Source organism: Zonotrichia albicollis, chromosome 5 (assembly GCF_047830755.1).
Source record: "Zonotrichia albicollis isolate bZonAlb1 chromosome 5, bZonAlb1.hap1, whole genome shotgun sequence".
In the NCBI taxonomy this organism is placed as follows: domain Eukaryota; kingdom Metazoa; phylum Chordata; class Aves; order Passeriformes; family Passerellidae; genus Zonotrichia; species Zonotrichia albicollis.
Genome location: NC_133823.1, coordinates 20,630,798 through 20,653,788, shown reverse-complemented (window position 1 = coordinate 20,653,788; position 22,991 = coordinate 20,630,798). Strand labels below are relative to the sequence as shown.

The 22,991-nt window shown below is 47.2% G+C and overlaps 2 protein-coding genes and 1 long non-coding RNA gene across 6 annotated transcripts; 2 read left to right on the top strand and 1 right to left on the bottom strand.

The window, feature by feature from the left end:
• Positions 1 to 1,232: 1,232 nt before the first annotated feature.
• Positions 1,233 to 14,970, top strand: SRP72 (signal recognition particle 72). Its single transcript, XM_074540961.1, has 19 exons — positions 1,233 to 1,396; positions 2,422 to 2,542; positions 4,295 to 4,418; positions 5,222 to 5,365; positions 6,136 to 6,247; positions 7,288 to 7,319; positions 7,876 to 8,000; positions 8,094 to 8,151; positions 8,331 to 8,462; positions 8,847 to 8,975; positions 9,472 to 9,544; positions 10,094 to 10,158; positions 11,037 to 11,132; positions 11,586 to 11,689; positions 12,291 to 12,368; positions 12,974 to 13,111; positions 13,378 to 13,415; positions 13,739 to 13,895; positions 14,714 to 14,970. Exons 1-19 carry the CDS (start codon positions 1,291 to 1,293, stop codon positions 14,886 to 14,888), a joined length of 2,007 nt encoding a protein of 668 aa, XP_074397062.1. The 5' UTR covers positions 1,233 to 1,290; the 3' UTR covers positions 14,889 to 14,970.
• LOC141729139 (uncharacterized) lies at positions 13,303 to 16,782 on the bottom strand. Its single transcript, XR_012580392.1, has 3 exons — positions 16,412 to 16,782; positions 15,652 to 15,838; positions 13,303 to 13,370 (listed from the first exon to the last, which is right to left on the bottom strand). It is a non-coding gene; the product is annotated as an uncharacterized LOC141729139 (long non-coding RNA).
• ARL9 (ARF like GTPase 9) lies at positions 16,644 to 22,909 on the top strand. 4 transcript variants are annotated; one of them, XM_014265444.3, is made up of 5 exons: positions 16,644 to 16,734; positions 17,578 to 17,746; positions 18,722 to 18,856; positions 20,477 to 20,652; positions 21,728 to 22,909. In XM_014265444.3, the coding sequence occupies exons 2-5, from the start codon at positions 17,677 to 17,679 to the stop codon at positions 21,905 to 21,907; spliced, it is 561 nt and encodes a 186-aa protein (XP_014120919.2). In that variant the 5' UTR covers positions 16,644 to 16,734; positions 17,578 to 17,676; the 3' UTR covers positions 21,908 to 22,909. The 4 variants fall into 4 exon arrangements, with proteins under 4 accessions (XP_014120919.2, XP_026647802.1, XP_005484691.1 ...); XM_026792001.2 differs by lacking the exon at positions 16,644 to 16,734 and adding an exon at positions 16,869 to 17,164; XM_005484634.4 differs by lacking the exons at positions 16,644 to 16,734; positions 18,722 to 18,856 and adding an exon at positions 16,869 to 17,164 and having other exon boundaries at positions 21,728 to 22,907.
• The last annotated feature ends 82 nt before the right edge of the window (positions 22,910 to 22,991 follow it).

Genomic DNA, 22,991 nt, shown 5'->3' with positions numbered 1-22,991 from the left:
GTGTTTCCTTCAGTTTCTGTTTGAAAGCCAAATCCTGAAATGTGGGTGGTATTATACAAAGTGATGGCCACCTTAACCCTCTGATGTATTTATAACTGCAATTTTTCTTTTAAAAACTACACAGCCTTTGTGATATTTGTGATCATGACATTTCTGAAATTTGAAAGCTGATGACTGATGCCAGTCTTCTAGCAGAAGAAAATAAGGGGAGTTGGTGGAAAATACTTTTAGGATGATCAGTCACCCTTTTTCTCTCCACACACACGCTTGCTTTGGTCAAAACATGGAAAGGGGGGTGGAGTTATTTGGTAATAACTAAGGTGCTACATCTACAGAGCTTTTTCATGAAAGCAAATTAAATCATTAGAATCACTGAAAGTGCTGGGCTGGATGACTGAGTCCATCAGGACTCAGGATGACTGAGTCCAGCTCCAGTCCCTGTGCAGGACAATCCCCAAAGTCACACCCTGTGCCTGAGTGCATTGTCCAAAGGCTTCTTGAGCTCTGTCAGGCTTGGTGCTGTGACCCCTTCCCTGGGGAGCTGCTCCAGTGCCTGACCACCATCTGGATGAAGAACCTATTCCTGAAATTTAGCCTGGACCTTTCCTGGCTGAGCTCCATTCCGTTTCCTTGCGTCCTGTCACTTGTCACCAGAGTGAAGAGGCCGGTACTTGCCCTTCCTCTTCCTCTCTCGAGGATGCTCAAGACCACAGTGAGGTCTCCCTCTCTCCTCCAGGCTAACACACCAAGTGGCCTTCATCGCTCTTCACACGGCTTCCTCTCAGGGCCCGTCACTGTTCTCTGGACACTCTCCCACAGCCCAGGGTCTCTCTGGTGTTGTGGCACCCAGAGCTCCCCCAGCACTGGGGGTGAGGCTGCCCCAGCTCAGAGCAGGGCAGGACAATCCCCTCCCTTGCCTGGCTGTGCCTGCTGCCCCCCAGGACAGGGCTGGCCCTCCTGGCTGCCAGGGCTCAGTGCCCCACATTCAATGCCCTGGACCGGCACCCCCAGCTCCCTTCCTGCAGCGCTGCTCCAGCCTCTCGTTCCAGTCTGTACGCACCGCCAGGGCTGCCCGGGTGCGGAGCCCGGCTGGCCCCGTTACCCCCCTGCCGGCAACAGCGGGAACCTGCGGGCCCTGAGGCGCTCACCGCGCACCGGCCCAGCGCCGGTACCGGGCAGGGCGGGGCCGCCGGAAAGGCACGTGCTCTCGCCGGGGGCGGGGCCCCGCTCGGCCCTTCCGCTTCCGGCGCGGCACCGCCCCCGCGACGTGTGTCTGCTCCCGGTGCCAAGATGGCGGCGGCCGCGGGGGCGGCGGCGGCGGCGGGGCTGTGGAGCGAGGTGAATCGCTGCGGCCAGAACGGCGACTTCGCCCGCGCACTCAAGTCCGTCAATAAGAGTGAGTGCGGCGGCAGTGCTGTTCCCCACGCCGCGGGTCTGGGGTCTCTGCCCGGGCGCGTTGGCCTTGCGGAGGGTCGGTGCGGTGCGGCGGGGAGCGATGCTGTCCATCCGTAGGGTTCATGCCGGGAGCGGGGCCGCGGGCAAAGGCTGCGAGGATCTTACTGTGTTAGGCTAGGGGGAAGAGGGGCGGCCGGGGCCCAGGCTCCGCTGCTGTACCGTGACCATCGGGTCCTTGTGTTGCAGCACGCATCCCTTGCTCTGGGTTAAGCCCTCGGAGTTACTCGTGGGTTTTGCTTCCGTTTTGGTCATTGGAGGAAGGAGGGCTTTTCCCCCGGGAACTGGAGGAGGGGTGGTGTGCGTATGGACTAACTACAACTTGCTCGAAACGGAGAGTTCACGTTGAGATGTGTTGTTTTGGTGGCTAGGCATCCAAAAGGAGATTGCAGTATCAGGCACGTTGTTGTTGTAAGTTCTGTCTTTGCTGCTGGTAGGCAGTAGGGATTCATCTCCTGTCCTGGAAAAGCTGGCATCCCTGAAAAAATCAAATAGCAAAACCCATACCTCTCTTCTAGTCCTTCTAGTCCTCGTTCACTGTCATCCACTGGCAGAAAGTTTTAGCATGTAAAGTGACTCCCTGTCAAGAGCCACACCGTTCTTCTGTACCAGCTGTTTTCCTTCCTGAGTGTGCTTTACGTGGCACTGGGGCCTTGGCACTGTGGTCTTTGCCTGAAGTGAAATGTCAAGGAAAGGTCTGCCCAGGCCTGTGTAGCCTCTTTGGTGCAGCTCTCTTCCAGACACGTTAGCACAGTGCATGCTTCTGGTAAGTTCAGGGTCTGTATTGGGTTCTTTTATCCTGGTGGGGTTTGTTTCATGATCCCGGCCAAAGCAAGCCATGCCAGGATGCTTTAAGTTGATGTGGCCACTCTCTAGGATGGGTTTTTGCAGCTATAGTAATGTGAGTCTCTTACAAAGCCTGGCTGTGTTTGAGTTGGATCACTGTGTTGAAAGTGGTTTCTCCTCCAGTACTGCAGATCAACAAAGACGACGTGACAGCACTTCAGTGTAAAGTAGTGTGTCTTATCCAGAATGGGAACTTCAAGGAAGCCCTTGGTGTAATCAATACCCACACTAAAGTGTTAACAAGGTGAGTTGTGTCGTGCTGTGCTTCACAAAACTCCTGAGTCCTTGAGAAGCTGCTGCAGCTTCAGTGGAGAGGACTAATAAGGCAGCAAAATAAAGAGCAGGATATGCTCAGTGACATTGGGGTTGGTGACACACTTATTTATGGGAGGGATGAGACAGGGTCTGGTTGAGTTTGAGGCAGTCTAACACCTTGCTGTTAGTGTTGAAGGGATTGTCCCTGAGTTTTCAGCCACCTTCACATGCTGATTCTGCTTGTAGATGTGGCTGGGTAGCGTGGCTGGTACAAGGGAAGGGGACAGATCTCTCTGGGAGGGAAGTGAGAAGGGAGAAGCCTTTGTTGGTGGCAGCAAGCTGTTGGCTTTGCTTGGCTCTCTCATCATACAGCTCCTTGGGGTCCTTTGCTTTGCCAGCCTGAAGGAGCTGCCTCAGCTTTTGGGGTGGTGCAAGCCCTTTGTGCATCCTCTCAAAACCAGGACCCTGGAGACAAATTGTGTTTGAAAACAAGTCAAGCTTCTCATTTGTGTCCTTAAGATTCTAATTTTGTTCCTCATAAGGATGCTCTTTGTGCAATGACAAGGATGAAAAGTGCTACCCAAGAAGTGGCTGGCAGCAAAACTTTTGTGTTTCAGATGCTGTTCTTATTAATGAAGTTCCCAGAAAGGTGTGTTGAAGTTATCAGTATGATGAAACATACCTTTGTTTTTTGCTTGCATCTGAATAACATGTAATTACCCTGTTCACCAGTTCCTTCTTTCCTGGGACAAAAGGGGCTTAATTCAAATTTTTTAGCTTACTATTTTATTATATGGTAAGGAGAAGCATTTTTTTTTTTTATATTCAACTGGTTTCAGAGTTCTTCCTATAACTTCTTTCAGCTCATTCTACTGTGTGTCTGTGTCCTGCAGAGCAAGGAGAATGGTGGTTCTTGGTCTGTCTTGAAGTTTTCCTATCCTGCACTGAGGCTACTTTGATTTCATTCTAAATTACATTAATTTTCAAACTCCCTTAATACTCAGTTGAATCGAGATAATTTTAAATAGGCAAAGTAAAGCTAATAATAAATGGCCCCAGGCATGAACTAAAGGACTTGCTGATTATTGTCCTTTGGCTTAAATGGTAACTCAGGGGTTAGGTGAAACATAGCTTTCAAGGCTCAGATTCTTTGAGAGTGCTTCCCTCCTGGTGTGAGCTTGCTTTGAAGCCTATTTATGTTTGCAAAAGCAAACCCTTTTGCTACAGTTCTGCTGCAATCATATTTCAAAATATGTTAATGTTACCTTTGTCTTGGTATCAGCCTGTAAGTGGACTCTGTTTTATACTTTTCCTCTCTCTCTGTGAGTCAATTGTCTTTAGAAGTTTGCAGTAACAATGTTTCATTGCAATGTAATGCCTTTCCTTTAAGAAAATGTCAGGGAATGAAGTTTGCTATTGTTTTACCTTTTAGCATTTGATTAGCATAATTAGTAGGCGGCCTGGAGTAGAGAGGATTTGGAATACCATGTGTGTGGAAATGCCATTAAAAAGGAACCTTTTGTTTTTGGATGAAGTTTTGATATGCTTTCTCTGTTGAACACCAAGTAGATAGGAGATACTTTCAGTGCTGAACAGATACATAATCCAGTAATCTGTGATCACGTGTTTGGATTTTTGGTTATGTAGCAATCTGTGCCTAATTAGGGCTGGTTATATGTGATTGAATGCTGTTGAATGGAAACTCTAGTGCTGGCTGTCAGCCTTTGTCTTGTCCTTGCAGTGATGTTATTGCCTTTGAGAAGGCCTACTGTGAATACAGGTTGAACCGTATTGAAAGTGCTCTCAAGACCATTCAGAGTGCCAGTCAGCAGACAGACAAACTGAAGGAGCTTTATGGACAAGTGGTAATTACAAGCTTTTCTTCCTGGTGGGAGTTTCATATGCTGGATGCCTTGTCCCTCCTCTAATGGGGGACAGGTATGGGGACAGAATTTCCTTCTCTGGCTTGAAGGTAAGGACAGGTATGGTTCCAACTGCTCAGACTTCTGTGAAGCTTCAGTTGCCTCTTTCTGGAGGCAGGGTTGTCATCTTATTCCCACAGAACCAAAGCAATACATTTGTGACTTCTGCTCCCTTCCTGGGTCTGGCCTGGTATTAGCCACCTGGTTGAGGAAGGAAGAGATCTGATGGGATTTGTTTGTGGTTCAGCCATCTGTTTGCATTAGATACCTGTTCAGGAATGGTTTGTGGGACCTGATGTCTCAGGCATTAAAAGTGATGCGGAAAAGAAGTTATGCTTTTTCCTCTTCTTTTTTTCCTGGTTGATCAGAACAGTTTTGTGAAGAATTGGCTGTCTTCTCTCAGCTGCATGAAAGACCATTCATTTAATTTCTTTCTTAGAGAGGCGATCTAATTTGGAAGAAGGCTGTTTGAGGACAAAACTGAGTAAACTGCTGCTTTTAAAGAAGCTGTTTTAGGAGTAGGAGCTGTGTCATTTTTGTGCAGGTATCTGGTGTCATTGCTTGAGTCCTTGCAAGTGTAGTCTATATAGCTTGCCCTTAAAGGTAGATGCAAATGTTAGTAATGTTCAGCTTAAAACATATGATGCTCTACTGCCCCCAGTCCATGGGGAGGGAGGAAGGAGGCTGTAGTTACCAGCATGCACAGGAAAATCCTGTTCTGAAGGCTAATCTCTTTCCTTTCTCAGTTGTACAGGCTGGAGCGTTACGACGATTGTCTGGCTGCGTACAGGGATCTCATCCGCAACTCCCAGGATGAGTATGAGGAGGAGAGAAAAACCAACCTCTCTGCTGTTGTGGCAGCACAAAGCACATGGGAGAAAGTGGTGCCAGTAAGTGAGTATGTATGTCTTTGGGTGCAAGAGTGAGAGCCAAGGAATAGAGGATACAAATTGTACTGGAATCGTGGATACTGAACAGGACACAAAGGTGTTCCTGTCTTGTAAAGATTTCTGAGTATGTTGAAGATCATGTAGTGGTTTTCCCTGTATGGAGGAATAAATGCTGTTATTATTTATGAATTACACTTCACCTTTGATCTTTAGAGAGCCTGTACTTTAGATGTCACAGCAGAGCAGGAAGTAGACCTTTCTGAACCTGTATTAGCAGAACACCTGTGGTGACTAGCACTTTTCTCTCTCATTACCCTTTTGCTCAGGGTTAAAGCTAGTTCTTATGATCCCCCAGCCATGCTTGGGAATATTTTTGTTAATGAACAATGAAGACTGTAATGTTCACATTTGTTTAGAAATCCTTGTCCTTGGAGGTGCACACAGCATGCTCAGCTTTCTTTTCAATGCTGTGGATTCACTTTCTAATTCTCTAGAGCAGCAGTTCTTATTTGCCCTTTTGCACAAGCCTAAGTAGTCCCCAGGTTCAGGCTGGAGTCTCCCTGCTGCCTTGTCAGTTGCCTCTGACTTTGTGCAGTGTGAGAAAAGATCTTTTGTGCTGCAGCTTACTTGCCAGGTGTGTGCCCTGTTAAATTTGCTTCATAAATTTATTTCAAGGATTAGTTTGAATGTACAGGAAAACTCTGGTTTGTGTGTGTTGCCTGTTAAATCTGTTGGTGTTTATGCAATGTTATATTTATTTTTCATGCTAGGAGGATTTAGGCCTTCGAGAAGCTACCTATGAGCTGTGTTATAACAGTGCATGTGCATTGATTGGGCAAGGGAAGCTGAATGAAGCAATGAAAAAGCTACAAAAAGCAGAAGGTAAAAGCCTGGTGAGGTGAGAGGGAAGCTTTGTGTAGTAGAAGCAGTTATTTGCACTCTGATGCACAAATCAGAGGAAAAGAGGTTTTGAGAATTTAAAAACTGATCAGCAGCAGGATTTGTTGTGAAGCTGGTGTTTTTGGACAAGTGTTCCTCTGGGACTCTTTTCCAGAGCCATGCAGCATGTCCTGGCTCTCCTACAGCCCACTGATTTGTATTCAATAACTTCGTGCATTTTTTTGAAGCAGGAAGTAGATGTGAATTTAATCTCATAAACATGAGGTGAAATTTTGTTGGTATGAGTATGTATTTAAGTACACGCTATAAAAGTTCAAGGTACTTCATGGTATGAATTAGTATAAGCCAGTAAATGAGCTTTTTAGCAAAGAGGATTTTTTTTCAATGGAGTTAAAGAGGGATTTTGCATGTTTAAAAAAAATCTGGGGGGAGAACTAGGAAGGACTAGTTCTGTCTGATCTAATTGCTCTTACAGATAAATAGGTCAGTTCTGTCCCAGTTTTGATGAAGACTAACAAGTGTCCCATACAACTGATAAGCATGTGTAATTTGAGCCTATGTCCTTTGATAGTAGTCCTTTGGAGGGCAAACAAGTGATACTCTGGTGAAGTGTGAGAAAGTGAAGTGACTAGTATGGGTACTGAAAACTTACAGAATTGCTGTCCCATAAAGGGTGTTGTAAGCTGAATATTGCAGGCTTGCAGTGCTTAACTGGTGAGCAGTTGCAGCTGATCCCTGTGGGAAAAATCAGGAGCGAGGTCTAAGGAATTTTGGTCAGGAGAGAAAATTAGTGTCTGGGAGGGACAGTATCTTCTGTGCCTTTGATTGTTTTTCTGCTTCACATAGTCTGCTCTCTCATGCTTAGTCCCATCCATCATCAGCCTGGTAATCTGCTGTGCCCTTGTAGTGCTGCAGGAGTTTCAGGGATACATGGAAAGGTTCTATGTTCCCTCATGCTTCTTGCCTGGTTTTTTTCACCCTAAAGATTTCTAAATTGTGTTTTTCAATGTTTTTCCTTGCAGAGCTGTGCCGCCAGTCACTGTCAGAGGACTCGGTAAGTTCCCGATGTGGTTCTGGAGAGTGTTTGCTTTGCAGCAGGGGCAGCGAGGGTGCAGTCCCAAAGTGCAGAGAGCCAGAGCAGAGCCAGGGCTGCTCTGCTGGTACCAGCTTGTGAGGCTGGGGCAGCCATCATGGCTGTTGCAGGCGGGCAGCTGACACCACAGGCTGTTTGCTGCTGTGCTCCTTGCAGAGTTCTGGTGCAGGTAGAAGGGTGCAGGTTGTCTGAAACCTCCCTGTGACCTAGCCCTGCTAGGGATGAACGTGCTGAGTGGGTGGTGACAAACAAGGAATTTGTAACCAGTTGTTGCAGAATGGCAGACTGAATGTACAAGTTAAGGTAAACTTCAGGTTCTAGCTGGAGTAGGTGAAGCTTTCTTTTCTCCTAGTTTAACTCAAATATGCTTCTGTTTGTGCTGTGGGTACAACCTTCATCTGTAGTTGCTGGGATACTTTGCTGCTAATACTGCCCAGGGATGTTTGCCAGCAGAATGCTGAAGCTGGAAGAGAGGTGAGATAGCAGCTTTTAACTTTTTGCTTTGATTTTCATTCAGGATGTGACAGAAGAAGACATTGAGGCTGAACTGGCTATTATTCATGGTCAGATGGCTTATATCATGCAACTGCAGGGGCGTACAGAGGATGCTCTACAGCTCTACAATCAAATAATCAAGTTGAAGTAAGGGATTTTTTTAAAATCAAATGCTCAGCCTTCCATCTGTGAGAGACTGCTGTTCAGTAACAGTATGCTTTCTACTTTCCTTATCTGCAGGCCAACAGATGTAGGACTCCTTGCTGTCATTGCAAATAATATCATCACAATTAACAAGGTATAGAATTACCTTGACACTTTCATTGTGGTTAGTCAGCTTGCTTCTCTGCTTCTCTGGAGAGAAGGAAGATAATCAGTAAAGATGTTTTCTTAAACTGTAGTTAAATTGCAGACCCAGGGACCTTTACTTCTTCAAGGAATGTAGCGAAATCTTCTCATGATGTGTGATTTCCACAGGACCAAAATGTCTTTGATTCAAAGAAAAAGGTGAAGCTGACCAATGCAGAAGGAGTTGAGCATAAACTCTCCAAGAAGCAGCTCCAGGCGATTGAATTCAACAAAGCTTTGCTTGCAATGTACACAAACCAGGTAGGGGAAACTGATCTGCAGTAAGTAGCTATGGATTTAATCCATGTGAGTTTGACTGGGAAAAAACGGAGATGCAGCTGTTCTATTTCAGAAGATAGGACCTCTAGGTTTAGGCACATCAGTGAGTAGAAAAATAAAATCATCCCTAAAAGCACAACTGTCTTGGGTATTGCTGTAGTGAGGATGGTGTGGAGATACCTAGAGGACAAAAGGGATGTGGGGATTCTTAAATGTGTCTGAAGGGGTGCTAAAAGGACCTCTTGGTTCTATGTACTCATTTCAGGGGAGTCACCACTAGTATCTCTTCTTAGATCCTGTTGGTTTCTTAGCCCTGTGTGAGGTGCTCACAGAGGTGAGAAAAGTGTGTTCTCTCTTCCACTGCAGGCAGATCAGTGCCGCAAGCTGTCAGCAAGCCTGCAGTCCCAGAGCCCCGAGCACCTGCTCCCTGTGCTTATCCAGGCAGCCCAGCTGTGCCGTGAGAAGCAGCATGCTAAGGCCGTAGGGCTTCTGCAGGTAGGTTAAGAGAAAGTTGGCCAAGCACCATCTAAACCTGTGTGTTGTGTTTTCCTGTGCTGTTTTCCCGTAGTTTGTTTTGTTTGGTTTAAATTTCCATGGTTATCTTGACTCCTTATTTTGATTTCGTTTAATGCTGCTGGAAAGCCTTCACACCCAATTGAACAATTCTGCTTTTAAAGGGAAATAGTTCCCTTACACCTCTGATTTTTATGCTTATGAAGCTGTAGTAGATTCTGGGGTAAGCAGTAGGCTTTGCAGCTCTGCTTACAAGCAGTTTGCAACACCCTTCTTTGGATTGATTGAGTGGCCTGTGCCAGAAATCTGAAAGGGCACACTTGGGGGTCCTTCTCTGCTGTGTGCTGAAACCTGCCTGTGCTGGAAAGCTTTCTTTGGCTCTTGCCAGCCTGCTGTGACTGAGCATGACATGTGATTCACCAAAGCAGCAGCCTGGTGCCCACACACAAGTTGAATTGTTGTTTCTTCTTACTCTCAGGACTTTGCAGACCAGCACCCTGCCAATGCAGCTGAGATCAAGCTGACGATGGCACAGCTAAAAATTGCTCAAGGTATCTAGTGTCCTCCTTTGTTGGGAAGTGTCTGCACTTGACAAGGGTACAAGGGGTAAGAAAACCAGACTTCAGGGCAAGCTTTGCTGCAGTCACTGTTATGACAGGGGTGCAGTGTAGAGGTACTTTCAGTCAGGTAATACATATATTTAGCTATGGCAGGATAATGCTGATAGCTAATGTCTGGATACATTGGCTCCACAGATTGCTGGCAGAAGTGCCCACAGTCTCTGTGAAATGCTGAATCTCCTCTGGGGCTGGATAATTTTGGGAGCAGTGTGAGGCTCCATAATGGTACCATTCCTGTATGCAGTCAGGCAGCACAGACTCGAGCCTGACGAGAACTCCCTGGTAGCCAAAGCTTGCTCCTGAACCCTTGCAGGATGTGACAAGAGCAGAAGGGTCCATTGTGTGGAGTTCTGTCCTTAACTCCTGCAGTGTGGGAGATGTGAGAAGGGGAATTGTTCTGTCCCCATTGTTTACCTTTCACTGGTGGGATCAGGTGTTGAGATGCTATTCAGAGTGTGTTCTTCCTTTTCTTTCTTCTAGGCAGTGTCACCAAAGCCTGCATGATCCTGAGGAGCATAGAAGAACTGCAGCACAAGCCTGGTATGGTAAGCAAAACTCCATCTGAACTGTGTAAGGTTTTTCCCTTGCAGGAGAGCTTTGCCCTGCTTGCTCCTTTTTGCCTCTTCCCCGTGGCTGCCATTTGACTTGAGTGTCTGCAGGGATTCTGAGCCCATCTTCCTTGTCTTGGACAAAAGTGGTATTATAACTTGCTTCAGGTAGCCTGAACATAGTCACAGAAGTACTCTGCCTGTCAGAGGGATGCTCTCTGCCTATTTTCTCACTCCCTGGTAATCTCTCAGTCTTGCATGTTGCCTGGATTTACTTGCATAACATGACTGGAGCAACTGCTGGTTGCTGGTAGGTACTGTTGGGACGTTTTAGAAGCAGCTTTAGGACAGCAGGCCTTGGGGGAAAGTGCTGTGTTCCCTCCCTGCAGCATTACCCTGACCTGCATGCTTATCCACACCTGCTATTCAGAAAAGCCTGATGGCCTTGTAAGTGCTCACATGTTCAGCATAAGCATCTTGAACAGGAGCTGACAGTTGGATCTGTTCCAATTGTAAGTGTGAATAATCAAAATAATTTATAGGGGCAGCTCCTTAATAACAGCTCTTTGCCCTGGGTCACCTCTACTTGTGACTGGGATGTCAGCAAATGGACAGTATCCTTATAATCTCTTCAGTGCTGATTTCTTTTTTCATAGCTCTTGAGGTAGAGAATGGGGGATGAAAAAGGTTTTCTAATGAAACTGAGTTCTGTGATAAGCAAATAAAGTGTCAAGACAGGACGATTCCTTCTGTGAATGCAATCTTAAGTTTTTGGGAAATCTGCTTTTGGGAAATCCCATTGTTTAACTGCTGAGACTCTGGCTGTAGACAATTTGCATGAAGATGTGCTATTTACTGCTCTTGAATGTTTGCAGGTGTCTGCGTTGGTGACAATGTACAGTCACGAAGAGGATATTGACAGTGCAATTGAAGTCTTCACACAGGCTATCCAGTGGTATCAGCAGCACCAGGCAAGTCAGACCAGAGGAGTTATGTGCAAGAACCTGTCCTGGATTTTTTAGCAAGTCCAATTAAGCTTTTCCTGTTGATGCATAGCCCCAGCAGTTATCCAATTGGGGATTTGGAGACACGTGAGCTCCTGTTTTGTGAGCATTTATCAATAATATTTTATATGTGTTATGAATAGGGAGCAGCAGCTTCTGTCAGATTAGGAGGGTGGCATCAATGGATGCCTAAATGTAGCAATCAGGACTTCTCCCTGATAGGAGAATATGGTGGAGCAGCAAGCTGCCTTGTCCCATGCAGTTCTGTTTCACTTCCCAGAGTGCAAAGGTGGTCTGCTTTCTGCATGACAGGATGCTAACTTAGTTCTCCTTGGCCAAGCCTCAGGTGCATTAAAGCAGCTACAGCTGGGCTCCACACTGTGATAGTAAGGAACTAATCATGACTGCTGTATCTTTCAGCCAAAGTCTCCTGTGCATTTGTCACTGATAAGGGAAGCTGCCAACTTCAAACTAAAGCATGGCAGGAAGAAGGAAGCAATCAGCGACTTGGAGGAGCTCTGGAAGTGAGTAGGGTGGTTGCTGAGCTGCAGGTCTCTGCCCAGAGTCCTCTGCAAGCTGTCTGGTGGCAGGCAGTGTCTGACAATTTTGACTGACTAGTAGCTGTCCTGTAGAGTTGCCTTTGCCCAAGGGCTTCAATGCAAGGCTGTATTTTGAAAGAAGGGGAGATAATTCATTTGATCTATAGTTGATGCTCACTGGTGGACTTACCCAGAAGCCTCTGTGTGCAGTGAACATTTCTTTGGGGACTGGAACAGAGTTTTTTCTAGTGCTACATAAACGTGGATGTCCAGGTTTTAGTTTCAGTTGTGCACTTAATGGGATCTTTTATTGGGGGGAGTGTTAACTTGCCTTTGCTACTGGGTTTTTCCTCTTCTATTGCCTGCTTCATGATACTGTGAAATTGTCTGTACCTCCCTTAATCCACACCAGTGTTGTTTGGTGGTGTGCTCTGGAGGAGACCACATACTAACATGCCTGTCCCCACAGATTGCAAATGTGCTGCAGCAGCAAGCACTGTGTGGTGTTACCAGTCTTTGAGATGAGTAACATTGGTAACTTGGTCCTTTTCTGTTTTGTTTTGTTTTCTTTTTTTCCTCTAAAAAGGCAAAACCCAAAAGATGTGCATACTCTGGCACAGCTCATCTCTGCCTATTCCCTGGTTGACCCTGAAAAAGCTAAAGTGTATCCTTTTAATGGTGGTGAAAGAGGTGTTTGGGTATTCCTTCCTTGGATTTTCAGCTGTGTGGGGACTTCAGACCCACTCTTACTCAAAGAAAGGCAAGGAACCTCTCTGGAACAGCTACATATCCAGGTCAAGTCTGAGCTACATTATTTCTCTAATTGGCTTCATTACTGTGATATCTCAGGACCCTTTAATCTTTGGTCTCCTCCACTTTGAGAATTAATAAGACAAGGTGGAACCAAAAACAAGAGCACCCGCATCTCTTCTGTCGGAATCTTTAACCTGTCGTAGTAATGCAGGACTGATACAATATGGCAAAGCTCTTGCTTACCCACTATCTCATTCACATACTGCTTTTGTCACCTGAGCTGCTTTCACAGGAAGCTGTTCCCTGTATTAAAGAGGGAAAAATGAGGCAGATGGTGATTAAGCAGCTCATCCCAACTTGTATAAGAAGCTAGTGAGAGAGATGGAAATAGCCCCATAGGCCTGTCTAGGCATTGTTAACAGATAGAATTTATTTAAGCTGAGGTTGCCTCTTGCTGTCTGGAAGAACATGGGTTTTTATGCTCGCTGGTTTGCATCCCTGAACTCTTCCCTGCAGTCTTAGCAAACACTTGCCTTCCTCAGACACCATGTCACTGAAAGTAGATGTTGACGCGCTGGAGAACTCCCATGGAGCAACCTATGTTCGGAAGAAAGCTGCGAAACTCACTGGAGAGAACCAGCAGAAGGAGCAAGGGTAAAGCAGGCTGCTGTATTTTTTTATTTAATTTTATTGCTGTAGCTCTGGTGCATCCTTCTTTGGGGTGGTTCAAGAACCATACCTGGTGTGGTAAAGGTATTGCTGTAGAAGGCAAGCTGGTGGAAAGGGAGCCTGTTATTTGACTGCAAGGAGCTTTATATAGCAGCAGACCAAGGGAATGGTTTAGCTTCTTCCAGAGCTAGTTTTCAGTTGACTTGTCTGCTCTGTCTCTGCTGTGTCACAATGTCTTGTTTTCCTTTCAGACAAGGGGAAGTGAAGAAAAAGAAGAAAAAAAAGAAGGGTAAGTTGTATTTCCTAGCTGTTAAAACAGCACAGCTCCAGAGAGTTCTCCAGATTCTTTCTCCAAATAGCTGGCCTCTAGGTCCTTGGGTGCTAGAACCCTTTGCTAAGACTGTGTCTCTGGAAACCTGGATCTTTATGATAGCCTGGTTGGTTGGGGCATTTTTTGCTCAGATGTTGTGAGAACAACACCCTGATAGGGTGATGCAGTTGCTGGTCTCTTGGTGCTGCCATGCCATTGCTACTGACATCCCAAGCGTGTCCCTTGGTGATGCCTCTGGTTGTTGACCCCAATCTCATTTCCTGGCACTGGATGTTCTGCAGGAAAGCTGCCCAAGAACTACGACCCCAAGGTGACTCCTGACCCTGAGCGGTGGCTTCCAATGCGAGAGCGGTCCTACTACCGTGGACGGAAGAAGGGCAAGAAGAAGGATCAGGTTGGCAAGGGGACTCAGGGTTCAACCACAACTGGCTCTGAACTGTAAGTACCCATTTTGCAAGGATTGATAGGGGGATTCACTCCTGGGCAACTGGGAGGGCTGTGTTTGTGCTGCTCTGCTGCAGCTCTGTCACCATATCAACTGTGGGCAGCACAAGTGACATCGTCCTTTGCCGCTTGAACCTGCTACCAGGTGCTCTCCCTGGAGATCCCTATAGGTTCCTGAAAACCAGTGTGATAGGATAGGCATGCTTGAAGGAGCCGAGGTGCAAATTAAAATTCTCATAGTCTTTCAATGCACTTCTCCTTTGGCAATGAGATTAATTTTGCATGCTTTCTCTTGAGCAATTTGCTTTCAAGTCTTTTGGCAGCTGTAGAACCATTAGCCATGATTTGAGAAAACACTGTACTTCCTTCTAAGCTGACACTGATTATTTGAACTGGAATCAAGAATTACCATTATGTATGAAGCCTGACAGCAAGATGGTGTCTTAACTAGCATCTGAGAGGAAGGATGCTGGATTTGCACTGCCTAGGAGTGGGACTTGAAAGGCTTCTTGCATGTTGCATGAGCTGTCACACATCTATTCAAAAATTAGCCTTGCTTTCATTGTCAGTAACTTACGCCATCTAGTGAACATCAGTTAGAAGGTGATTGCTGCCCTTTGAGACATGTTCCCATCCTCCACCAGCTCCTTCTGTATGTTGAAGCCTCTCCTTGCATGAGTGCCCTCTTATACATAATGCTTGCTACCTAATGGGGCAGCTGCTGCTTTTCACTGTCAGCTCACTGCACTAGTACCACATCTTGCAGGTGGTTGTGAACCCACACGGTGTGTTTTTCCCTTGCCTTCCTGCAGGGACGCCAGTAGAACTGCCAGCAGCCCACCTACCTCCCCTCGGCCCGGCAGCGGGGCAGCTGTATCGGCTGCGAGTAACGTCATCCCTCCCAGGCACCAAAAACCCGCGGGTGCTCCAGCCACCAAGAAGAAGCAGCAGCAGAAAAAGAAGAAAGGGGCTAAAGGAGGGTGGTAAAAAGCAGGATGTGTAATGTCCCTCCTTCAATACGTGATGCTGGTTGCAGAATAAAGGTCAAAAGCAAATGCTGGCGAAAGACTCTTGGAATCTGGATCTCTGTCCTGCCTGTCAATGGTCTGGGGGGAGATGGGCTGGTATAGATGCCATGATCTGTCTGCTCACCATGTTCTCTTCCTCACATTTGCCCTCACTGTGACTTAGGTTGTTGCCATCAAAGTCAAAGAAAGCCCCTAAGAATAAATCTGTTTCTGTGTTACCAGACATTTAACAGATATGAGATAATCATGAATTTCTTAATGTAGTTTCATGCTCCTCTTGCATATGTCAGTTTAGGCTTTTGGCAGATTTATCTATGCGTGATGCAAGCTCTGTCTTTTATGTCAGTCAGTCATTGACCACCAAAGAGCAAAGGCACAAAGCATCTTAGAAAACAACATCTGGGCTTTGTAATACAGGATAAGATAGGCTGAAGGGGGATAACAAGACTGTTAGGAGAAAGCATGGTGAAGTGTATGGCAGCAGATTCAGCTTCCCACTTTCTGCAGGCCAGCTGCCTTATTCTAAAGGGCTTGGCAAAACAAAGGTGAGCAGAATGAGTGTGATTGTCTGAGGTGTGCTTCTTCCTCCTTTGGCCTTGACCCTACATTCCTACAAGTCTTAGGTGCTGGGTTTATGAAAATGGAGTGGTACAGCAGCAGGTCAGCTTAAGCTCAGTGACTCTGGAGAGGGACCCAGAACAAAGGAACTCAAGAAATTATACCTTTGAGACTAAGTGCCCATCCTGCATGCACCTTGCATGCCTCTTGGCCCAATGGTTATTTCTGATCTGGATCTTTACCACCTTACTCAGGTGTTTCTCTGTGTCCATGCAGGAAGGCTGTTGATGGTTCTTGTGAAGTTGCAGCTTTGCTGACAGTTGTCTCCTTATCTTCTGATGCACCTGCTTGCTGGCAGAGTAGGGGAACCAAAAAAAGCCCAGGAGTTAGGATAAACACATTTATCAACAACGAAAACAATAGTGTGCTATCAATATATTTCTTGTACTAAAGACAAAACAATACGCCAGCTACTAGGGAAAATTACTAGGAAAACTAATTTCAGCTATGGAGGTATAAGTTCATGGTTTGCAGCCTGAGGCTTCAGCAAATCCAGCTACTCATCCTGAGCAAGTAAAGCTAAGCAAACAGCATACTAAATCATACAGAAATATAACTATGTATCTCATGCTGCTGAAAATTTACTCATGCTAAACTACTATCTCTCAACACAGGTCTTGAAAATTCTGGTTTGATGAATGTAGCCAAAACATTTTTCCAGACACGGACTGTCAGTGGGTAGAAATGTGCCTTGGAGAGGGTTGTCAGATGTCAGCCCAAAACGCAAAAGCTTCTGTCTCAGAAAGAATTTAAAGCAAAGGCCTTAAAAGGTAGGGACTAAGGGACATGTTACTGTGGCTTAAGAAAAAACAACTGAGTCTCCTGGCAGTAAAAATCTACTATGCAGAATCCATTTTTTTTTACCTTGCCTGTACAGTGGGAGTATCTGAGAAGAGGGCTGAAAGTGTGTTGTCTGAAAGAGACAAACAGAGCATAGAGAAAGAAACCAACTGAGTGCTGAACAAAGAATGTTGTTTTAAATTATTTCGCTGGGCGATGTGTCCCCACTTAGATAGCAGCTGATGGCTACAGTAGAGAGACCACTGTCCTGCAGCAGTCCCGTGTTTGGAGGGGAGATACCGGAAGAGAATGCAGCTCTGTTCTTCAGGTGTCTTTTCTGGTGAAACCTAGCACAAGCTCTGGCCTGATGGAAAGGCTAACTCGTGATTGCTGGAGCCCTGTCCCGGGTACCTGGCCAGTGTCCTGACTGCTGCGCCGGAGCTGGGCAGAACAAGCTAGGAGCAAATCCCGCGGGGGTGGGAGCGGGGGGTGCAGCAGCAGGTGTGCGGAACCCGTGGCCTTCCCGTACCAGCGAGAACCGCCCGCGGCAGGGCTCGTTCTCTGTCTCTCCGCCACTGGCGTGTTCCCAGCCCGGCGCTGGGTGCCCGGCTGGCGGCGGGGGCTGCGGGGGCGCTCTCCGTGCGCGGTGCGGGTGCGCGGTGTCCGGTGCCCGCGGCCGGAGCGGCGATGGACCCCCGCCTGCGGGCCGCTGCGCTCTGCGGGACGGCGCTGGCCGTGGCGGGCGGCACGGTCGCGGTGTTCCGGGCCTGGGCCCGCCGGCGGAGCGCGGTATCGCTGCCCGCACGCTCTGCAGCCGCCGCTGCCGCCGCCGATCAGGTACCGGGGCCGCGTCGGGGCGGCGGGCGAGGCCGCGGGCTCGGGGAACCCCGCTGGGCCGCCCGGGGCCTCCCGCTGTGGCTGCGCCGCTCCGCCCGTCTCGGGCCACCGCGACCTCGGCCCCGGCGGCGCCCGGAGCCGCGGCGGGGCGGTGGCCGGGCCGCGGCCGCTCTCCCCGCTTTCCTGCCTCGCTTCCCTGCTCCCGGGGCCGGCCGGTGCCCCAGGGATCCCCCATCGCTGCGGCCGGGCACTTGTGCCGCCGGGGCCCCGCGGGCATCTTCAGCTTCCTCACCGCGAGGGGGCTTTTGCCGTGCCCTCCAGGCCCCTTGTTCAGTCCCCTTCTTTCCCCCAGCCCTGCTAAGCTTTGCTCTTGCCCCGGCTGCCCGGGTAAGTGTGCTGCCCTCGCTTTGCAGGGTAAAGGACACGGTAAGCAGATCCTGGTGCTGGGCCTGGATGGGGCTGGGAAGACGAGCATTCTCCACTCCCTGGCAACTAACCACGTCAAGCGCAGCATGGCTCCCACCGAGGGCTTCAATGCCATCTGCATCAACACCGAAGAGTCCCAGATGGAGTTTCTGGAGAGTGAGTGAACCTGTTTTAGTATTGATTAGAAGTTCCTGTTTTGTGCCGTAGGGCCAGGCACCTATTTTATTAGCTCAACGTCCCCAGATGCCTGCTTCGATAATGTGAAGCTGTGATTGTTTTCCCCTTGGAGATTCTGCTTTCCTACTCAGCCTCTTTGAAGGAGAAGACACAATGGTGTTAGAGATCAGTTTTCATTCAACCCTGACATCCTGGGAATTCTACTCCCAGAGAGAGATGGGTAATAAGCCTGATTGGGTGAAACCAGAAGAGGTTTCCCCAGTAAGCCCTGTGTTATGGTCCATAGCTCTTGTACTGCTTCTCCTTGGTGCTCCTGCCTGGCAAAGGGCAAGAGTTAGAGAGGAATAAATAATAAGTGAAAGAAGAGAGGGGGAAGAGAAAAACTTTGTGCCCTTTCTGTTCAAAAGCCTCAGAAGTGGTATTTTCTAGTCTTTAAATAGTCTTTTGAATGTCTGTAGCATTTTGTTAAAATTTCTGTACTGTTGTTAGCTCTGATTTTTGGTTATTGTCTGTGCCTGCAGAGGGCACCTCCTGTGACGCCTTTGGTGCATCACAGCTGTTTGAGGTGCAGCTAGCTGATGGGAAAGGTGGAGGCGCTGGGGTGAGGTCACTCCCCGGTACAGAGAGGCTGACATCCAGCCTCATCAGTGCCTGCCTTCTGTGGAGGCAGGAGCTGCTCATTGATTCCTGCTGTTTCTGCACTGTGCTGTACCAGTGCTCAACTGGCTCAGTTGGCAGACAGCCCATAGATGCCTCTGTACCTTTAGCAGGTCTGAAGGAGTTGTACTGTTCCAAGGTAAGTTTTTGGGGTGTGGGGATGAGGCTGCTTAGACAAAGTTCCATTCCCAATCTTACTACCACAGCAGTCTCTGCAGTGGTTTGGGGAAATTGTCTTTAGAGGGATGCTTGCCATCTGTGCCCCTCAGCTGGTATGTAAGAGGGTGTCTCCTACAGGGGTGTGCTTTGCCTGTCTGAGCCCAGAGAAACCCACAGTGCCTCTTCTCCTGCCTGGGGATGGTCTAGGCCCAGCACTGCACACACCACAGCAGAACCTGTTGTTTCTGAGTCGTCCTTCCCTCTCTGGTCCAGGTTGGTAGTGCCTGAGATGTGATGGCTGCGATCTGACCCATGGGAAATGCAATGTCTCAGGCCAGTTTCAGCCAGGTAAATCCATGCATGGCTCTCTAATCTGGTTACTTACCCACTCTGTACCATTGCCTAGTCCAGGGGTTAGCAGCCTGTGCTGTGATCGCACGGCACAAGGTGATCAGCAAACAGCAGGGGTTTTATTTTGCTGGCTTAGAAAGGTGGAAGACTGTTCTTTTTCTTTGTACCAGCATACAGATAATTGGATGGTATCTTGTCCTCTGCAGGTGGTAGGAGCTCCTGCCTTCTCCTGAGTTCCTACAAGTTTGGGGAAAAAAATGTTCTCTGTGAGATTGCTGACCCCTGGGTTATGCTGTGCATGAATACACTTAAAAAAGGGAGCAGTGCTGAGCCCCTGCAGTATCACAGTACAGAATCGGGCTTCTGTCCCAAACATTACATGTCAGTCACAGCCCTCTGCCTCCTTTCCACAGTGGCAGACTTGCAGTTCTGCTTCCAGGTACGTTGGGCCACTTGAAGAGGCAGGCATGCTCTAGTGGGAAATGTTACTTCCCTTTCCATATTCTTGAAACTACTGAACTCTTTTGACTTAAGTGAACGCAAAATTGTTTTGACACAGAACAGTCAAAGAGGGCAATAAAAGATGGCTGTATAGTCAGACAATTTTGAAAAGAGCTCCTGTGATAGGGAACCCCAGATATTATTGCTTTGTAAACTTGCTGCTTTTGAGAGACTCACACATGCCTTTTGAGCACCTCAGTACTCTTTGAGTGAGTGGTCCTGCAATGTGCCTGAAGACCACCTAGAGACCTGAAAACAAATCTGAAATACTTAATATACTGATAGTTATTCCTTCTATTAAACTCAACAACCTACTGAATTCTTTGTCCCCAGATGGGAGCAACAATCTCAATCACCTTGCTGCCTACAGTTTCACCAGAGAATTATTTTAAGACCTAGTTTTGAAGGTGAACTGCTTTCCTCTGTATCCAGCAGAGAAGAGCTCATGGAGAAATGGATGTTGTGTGAAGATACTTCAGAGGGTTGCCTGAAGAGTCTGCTGGGACTAGATTTTTGTCTGTTCCTTAAGTACCTTTGGTCATTGACAAAACTGTGGGAGTTTTGAGCTAGTTCTTAGTGTTATACAAATACAATGAGAGCCCTCCACACCTCAGAGCTAAATTTCTCCTCTGGAAATTGTACACCTGCTTTGTCCTAAAACGAGATGGGCATTGGGAGATAGTCTGTATGGGGACATTTGGTGTTTGTGGACACTGAACTGTTTTCTACTCTCTTACTTGCTTGAGATCAAGAACCAACAAGGCAGAAAACAGCTGTAAAGAAACTGAACCCAGAATCCTCTCAAAATAAGAGCTTAAAATGGGAAGATTTTTTTTCCCCCAGAGCATACACATATGCCTTCCTGGGACCTGACTAGGGAAAATAAAGCTGTTTTCAGTCTCACGTACAGTAGCTCAAATACTCTGAGGTTTTGGTAATCTAAATACCTTGGGTTTTCAGCCCAGGGCCTGCTGTCTGCACCTCTGAGAGCAGTGCTGTTGAATTACTTGGTGAATCCTGTGCTGCTGTCTTCTCTTCCAGTCGGGGGCAGTGAATCTCTGCGCTCATACTGGAACATGTACTTGCCCAAAGTGCTGTTGCTGGTCTATGTCGTGGACTCGGCCGATCATGCCCGACTGCCTGTGGCGAAACAGCTGCTTCATCAGCTCATCCAGAACAACTCCACCCTGCCTGTGGTAGTTCTGGCCAACAAGCAGGTAAGAGTTCCCTGCTGCTGCCACAGCTTGGGCTGGCAGCAACTTTGGAAACAGCAACAAAGCCTTTCAAAAGAGGCTTCATGCCTTTAAGGAGAGCACACGGCTGGGAGTCTTTCTGACACACCTGTTGACCACAAAACAAAATAATCTGAGGTTGTTTTGGATCTGCAAGATGCAGGTCCTGTGCTTGGTGAAGATGCAATCAGAGCTGTGGGTGGAAACTGCTGTACAGTTGCAGGGTTTGGGAGCTTCAGGGAAGACCACAGTTAGATGTGAAGTTAGGTTTCTGTTCTGAGTATCTGCCTAGAAGTACCACTTCACCTAGGAGCAGCTAAAGAGTGAAGCACTGTTGTTTGCCTTCAGACTGTCTGGTTGGTTGCTCCTAAGGCTGCTTCTGAAATCTGAGAGAAAGAGCAGCTTTCCTCACAAGACAGTGCTTCCTCCTAAGATCTTTGTGGAAGTAAGTGGTGGTGTACCTCTGAAAAGAGTTGGACCTCTGGTACAATCAGATGACAGAAGAGCCCAAGGGTTTTAATCACAGATTCTCTTTTATGAAGGTTGCGTGCTCAGTATGCTCTACATTGTTATCTCCTAAATTTCTCGTAACTGAGGCCCATTAGTAGTAGTCATTTCTGTTGCTCTTGAACACAAGTGCAGGCGTGGGCTTCATAAGCCTCAAATGCATCAGAAACACTGGTGGCTGAGAAGGCAGGCAGGGCATGACTGTTGTATATTTGCCCTATTCTTGTAAATCTTTGCTGGGCACCTGGGGTCTTGGGCCACCAGTGCTTTTGTCTGCCTTGTGCAGGTGGGCTTACATAGATATCAGAAACAGTGGAATTGGTGTAAAAAATAGAAACAACTGTACCCATATTCAGGAAGAAGATAGGTTAGAAATTAACTCTTTTCCCCAAGGCATTTTAGGACATGGGAAGTGACCTCATAAAAGGTACAAAAGAATGATGCCCCAGAGCCTTTGAAACTCTTTCCCTCCTGGACAAAAGCAGAGGCTCAAAGTAGGAATGGTGCCACTACTTCTTGCAACTAATAGGGTTATTTTATTTTTGTGTAACAGGACCTCGAAGGTGCATATTGCATCACTGATATTCACGATGCTCTGGCTCTGTCTGATATTGGGGACGAGAGGAAGATGTTCTTGATTGGTACCCATGTGGCAGAAGATGGTTCTGAGATCTCCTCCAGCATGCAGGATGCCAAGGAGCTGATAGGGCAGCTGGTTTTGGAAACACAGTGACGACTCTTCTTAAAATAAACAGGTGTTTGCAGCTGAGGGAGAGCACATGTTAGTATATGGTCAGTTTGCAGTGTGGCAGCTGAAATTAGCAGATATGCTTTCCTGGTGGGTGTGGAATTCCTCTAAAAGTGGTATCTAGTTGGTAAGAAAATTTATAGTGGTTTGAAAAGTAGTCTATTTTTAGCATTTTTGTAGGAGAAAAATAGTCTGTCTCTTAGGCAGCAGATTTAAGGGAAAATATAGCTTAGATGGGCTAGATAACTTCACGTCAGGTGGGAATCAAGCACTGATTTCTGTGGAAGAAAGTTGCATCCAGTGAATTTAACATGGCTTGATGTCTCAGGTTAAAGTGAAATATGTTTACTTCACAGGTTTTACAGAACACTTTTAACAGTGGTGTTCTGTTAAAAGTGAGACCTCACTTCTTGACAGTGTCAGAAATTTAAAGTGCTACGACTAGTGTTTTTGACAGTGACAGTTCTTGTTGTGTTCGACCCAGTTGTTATGGGAGTAGCAAATTGATAATCTCTGGAAATTGGGTTGGTTACTGCTTCTTTAGTGGGTAAGAACAAGAAAATGAAAGCAGTAATATATTGTTTCTTTGCCTACAGGCAAAAAACCAAAATGGTGTAATTTGAGGTAGTGACTGGATGCTTTTAAGTTAAATTGGCAGCAAAGGTGGGAGACTTGTCCATCAGGTTGAGCAGCTTATTTAAGCTTAGTCCAAGATGTCCTCGAGCAAGTAGTCTTATTTGTGAAAACCCTGTTGTTTCTTGACGGTGGTTTCTGTTAGCACAGCAGGTGAGGGAGGTGACAAGCTGCTCAGAAGTGTCACTTTCCCAGTGTCCTCCTAATACTCAAAGGACATGACCCAGGAGCAGTCCTGTAAAGCACCTGTTTTGCACACGCATCTATTGTACGAGGCTTTTACGGTTTTGTCCTTTGTAACAGATGCATAAAGCAGAAAATTCCACCCTAAACACGGCTCCGGGCTGCTCTCTTCTCTTCCAGCTGGGGAACAAGATGTTCGGGTGTGGGAGGCACCCTGGGCCGGCCAGCATGACAGGGCCCTTGTCACCCCTTG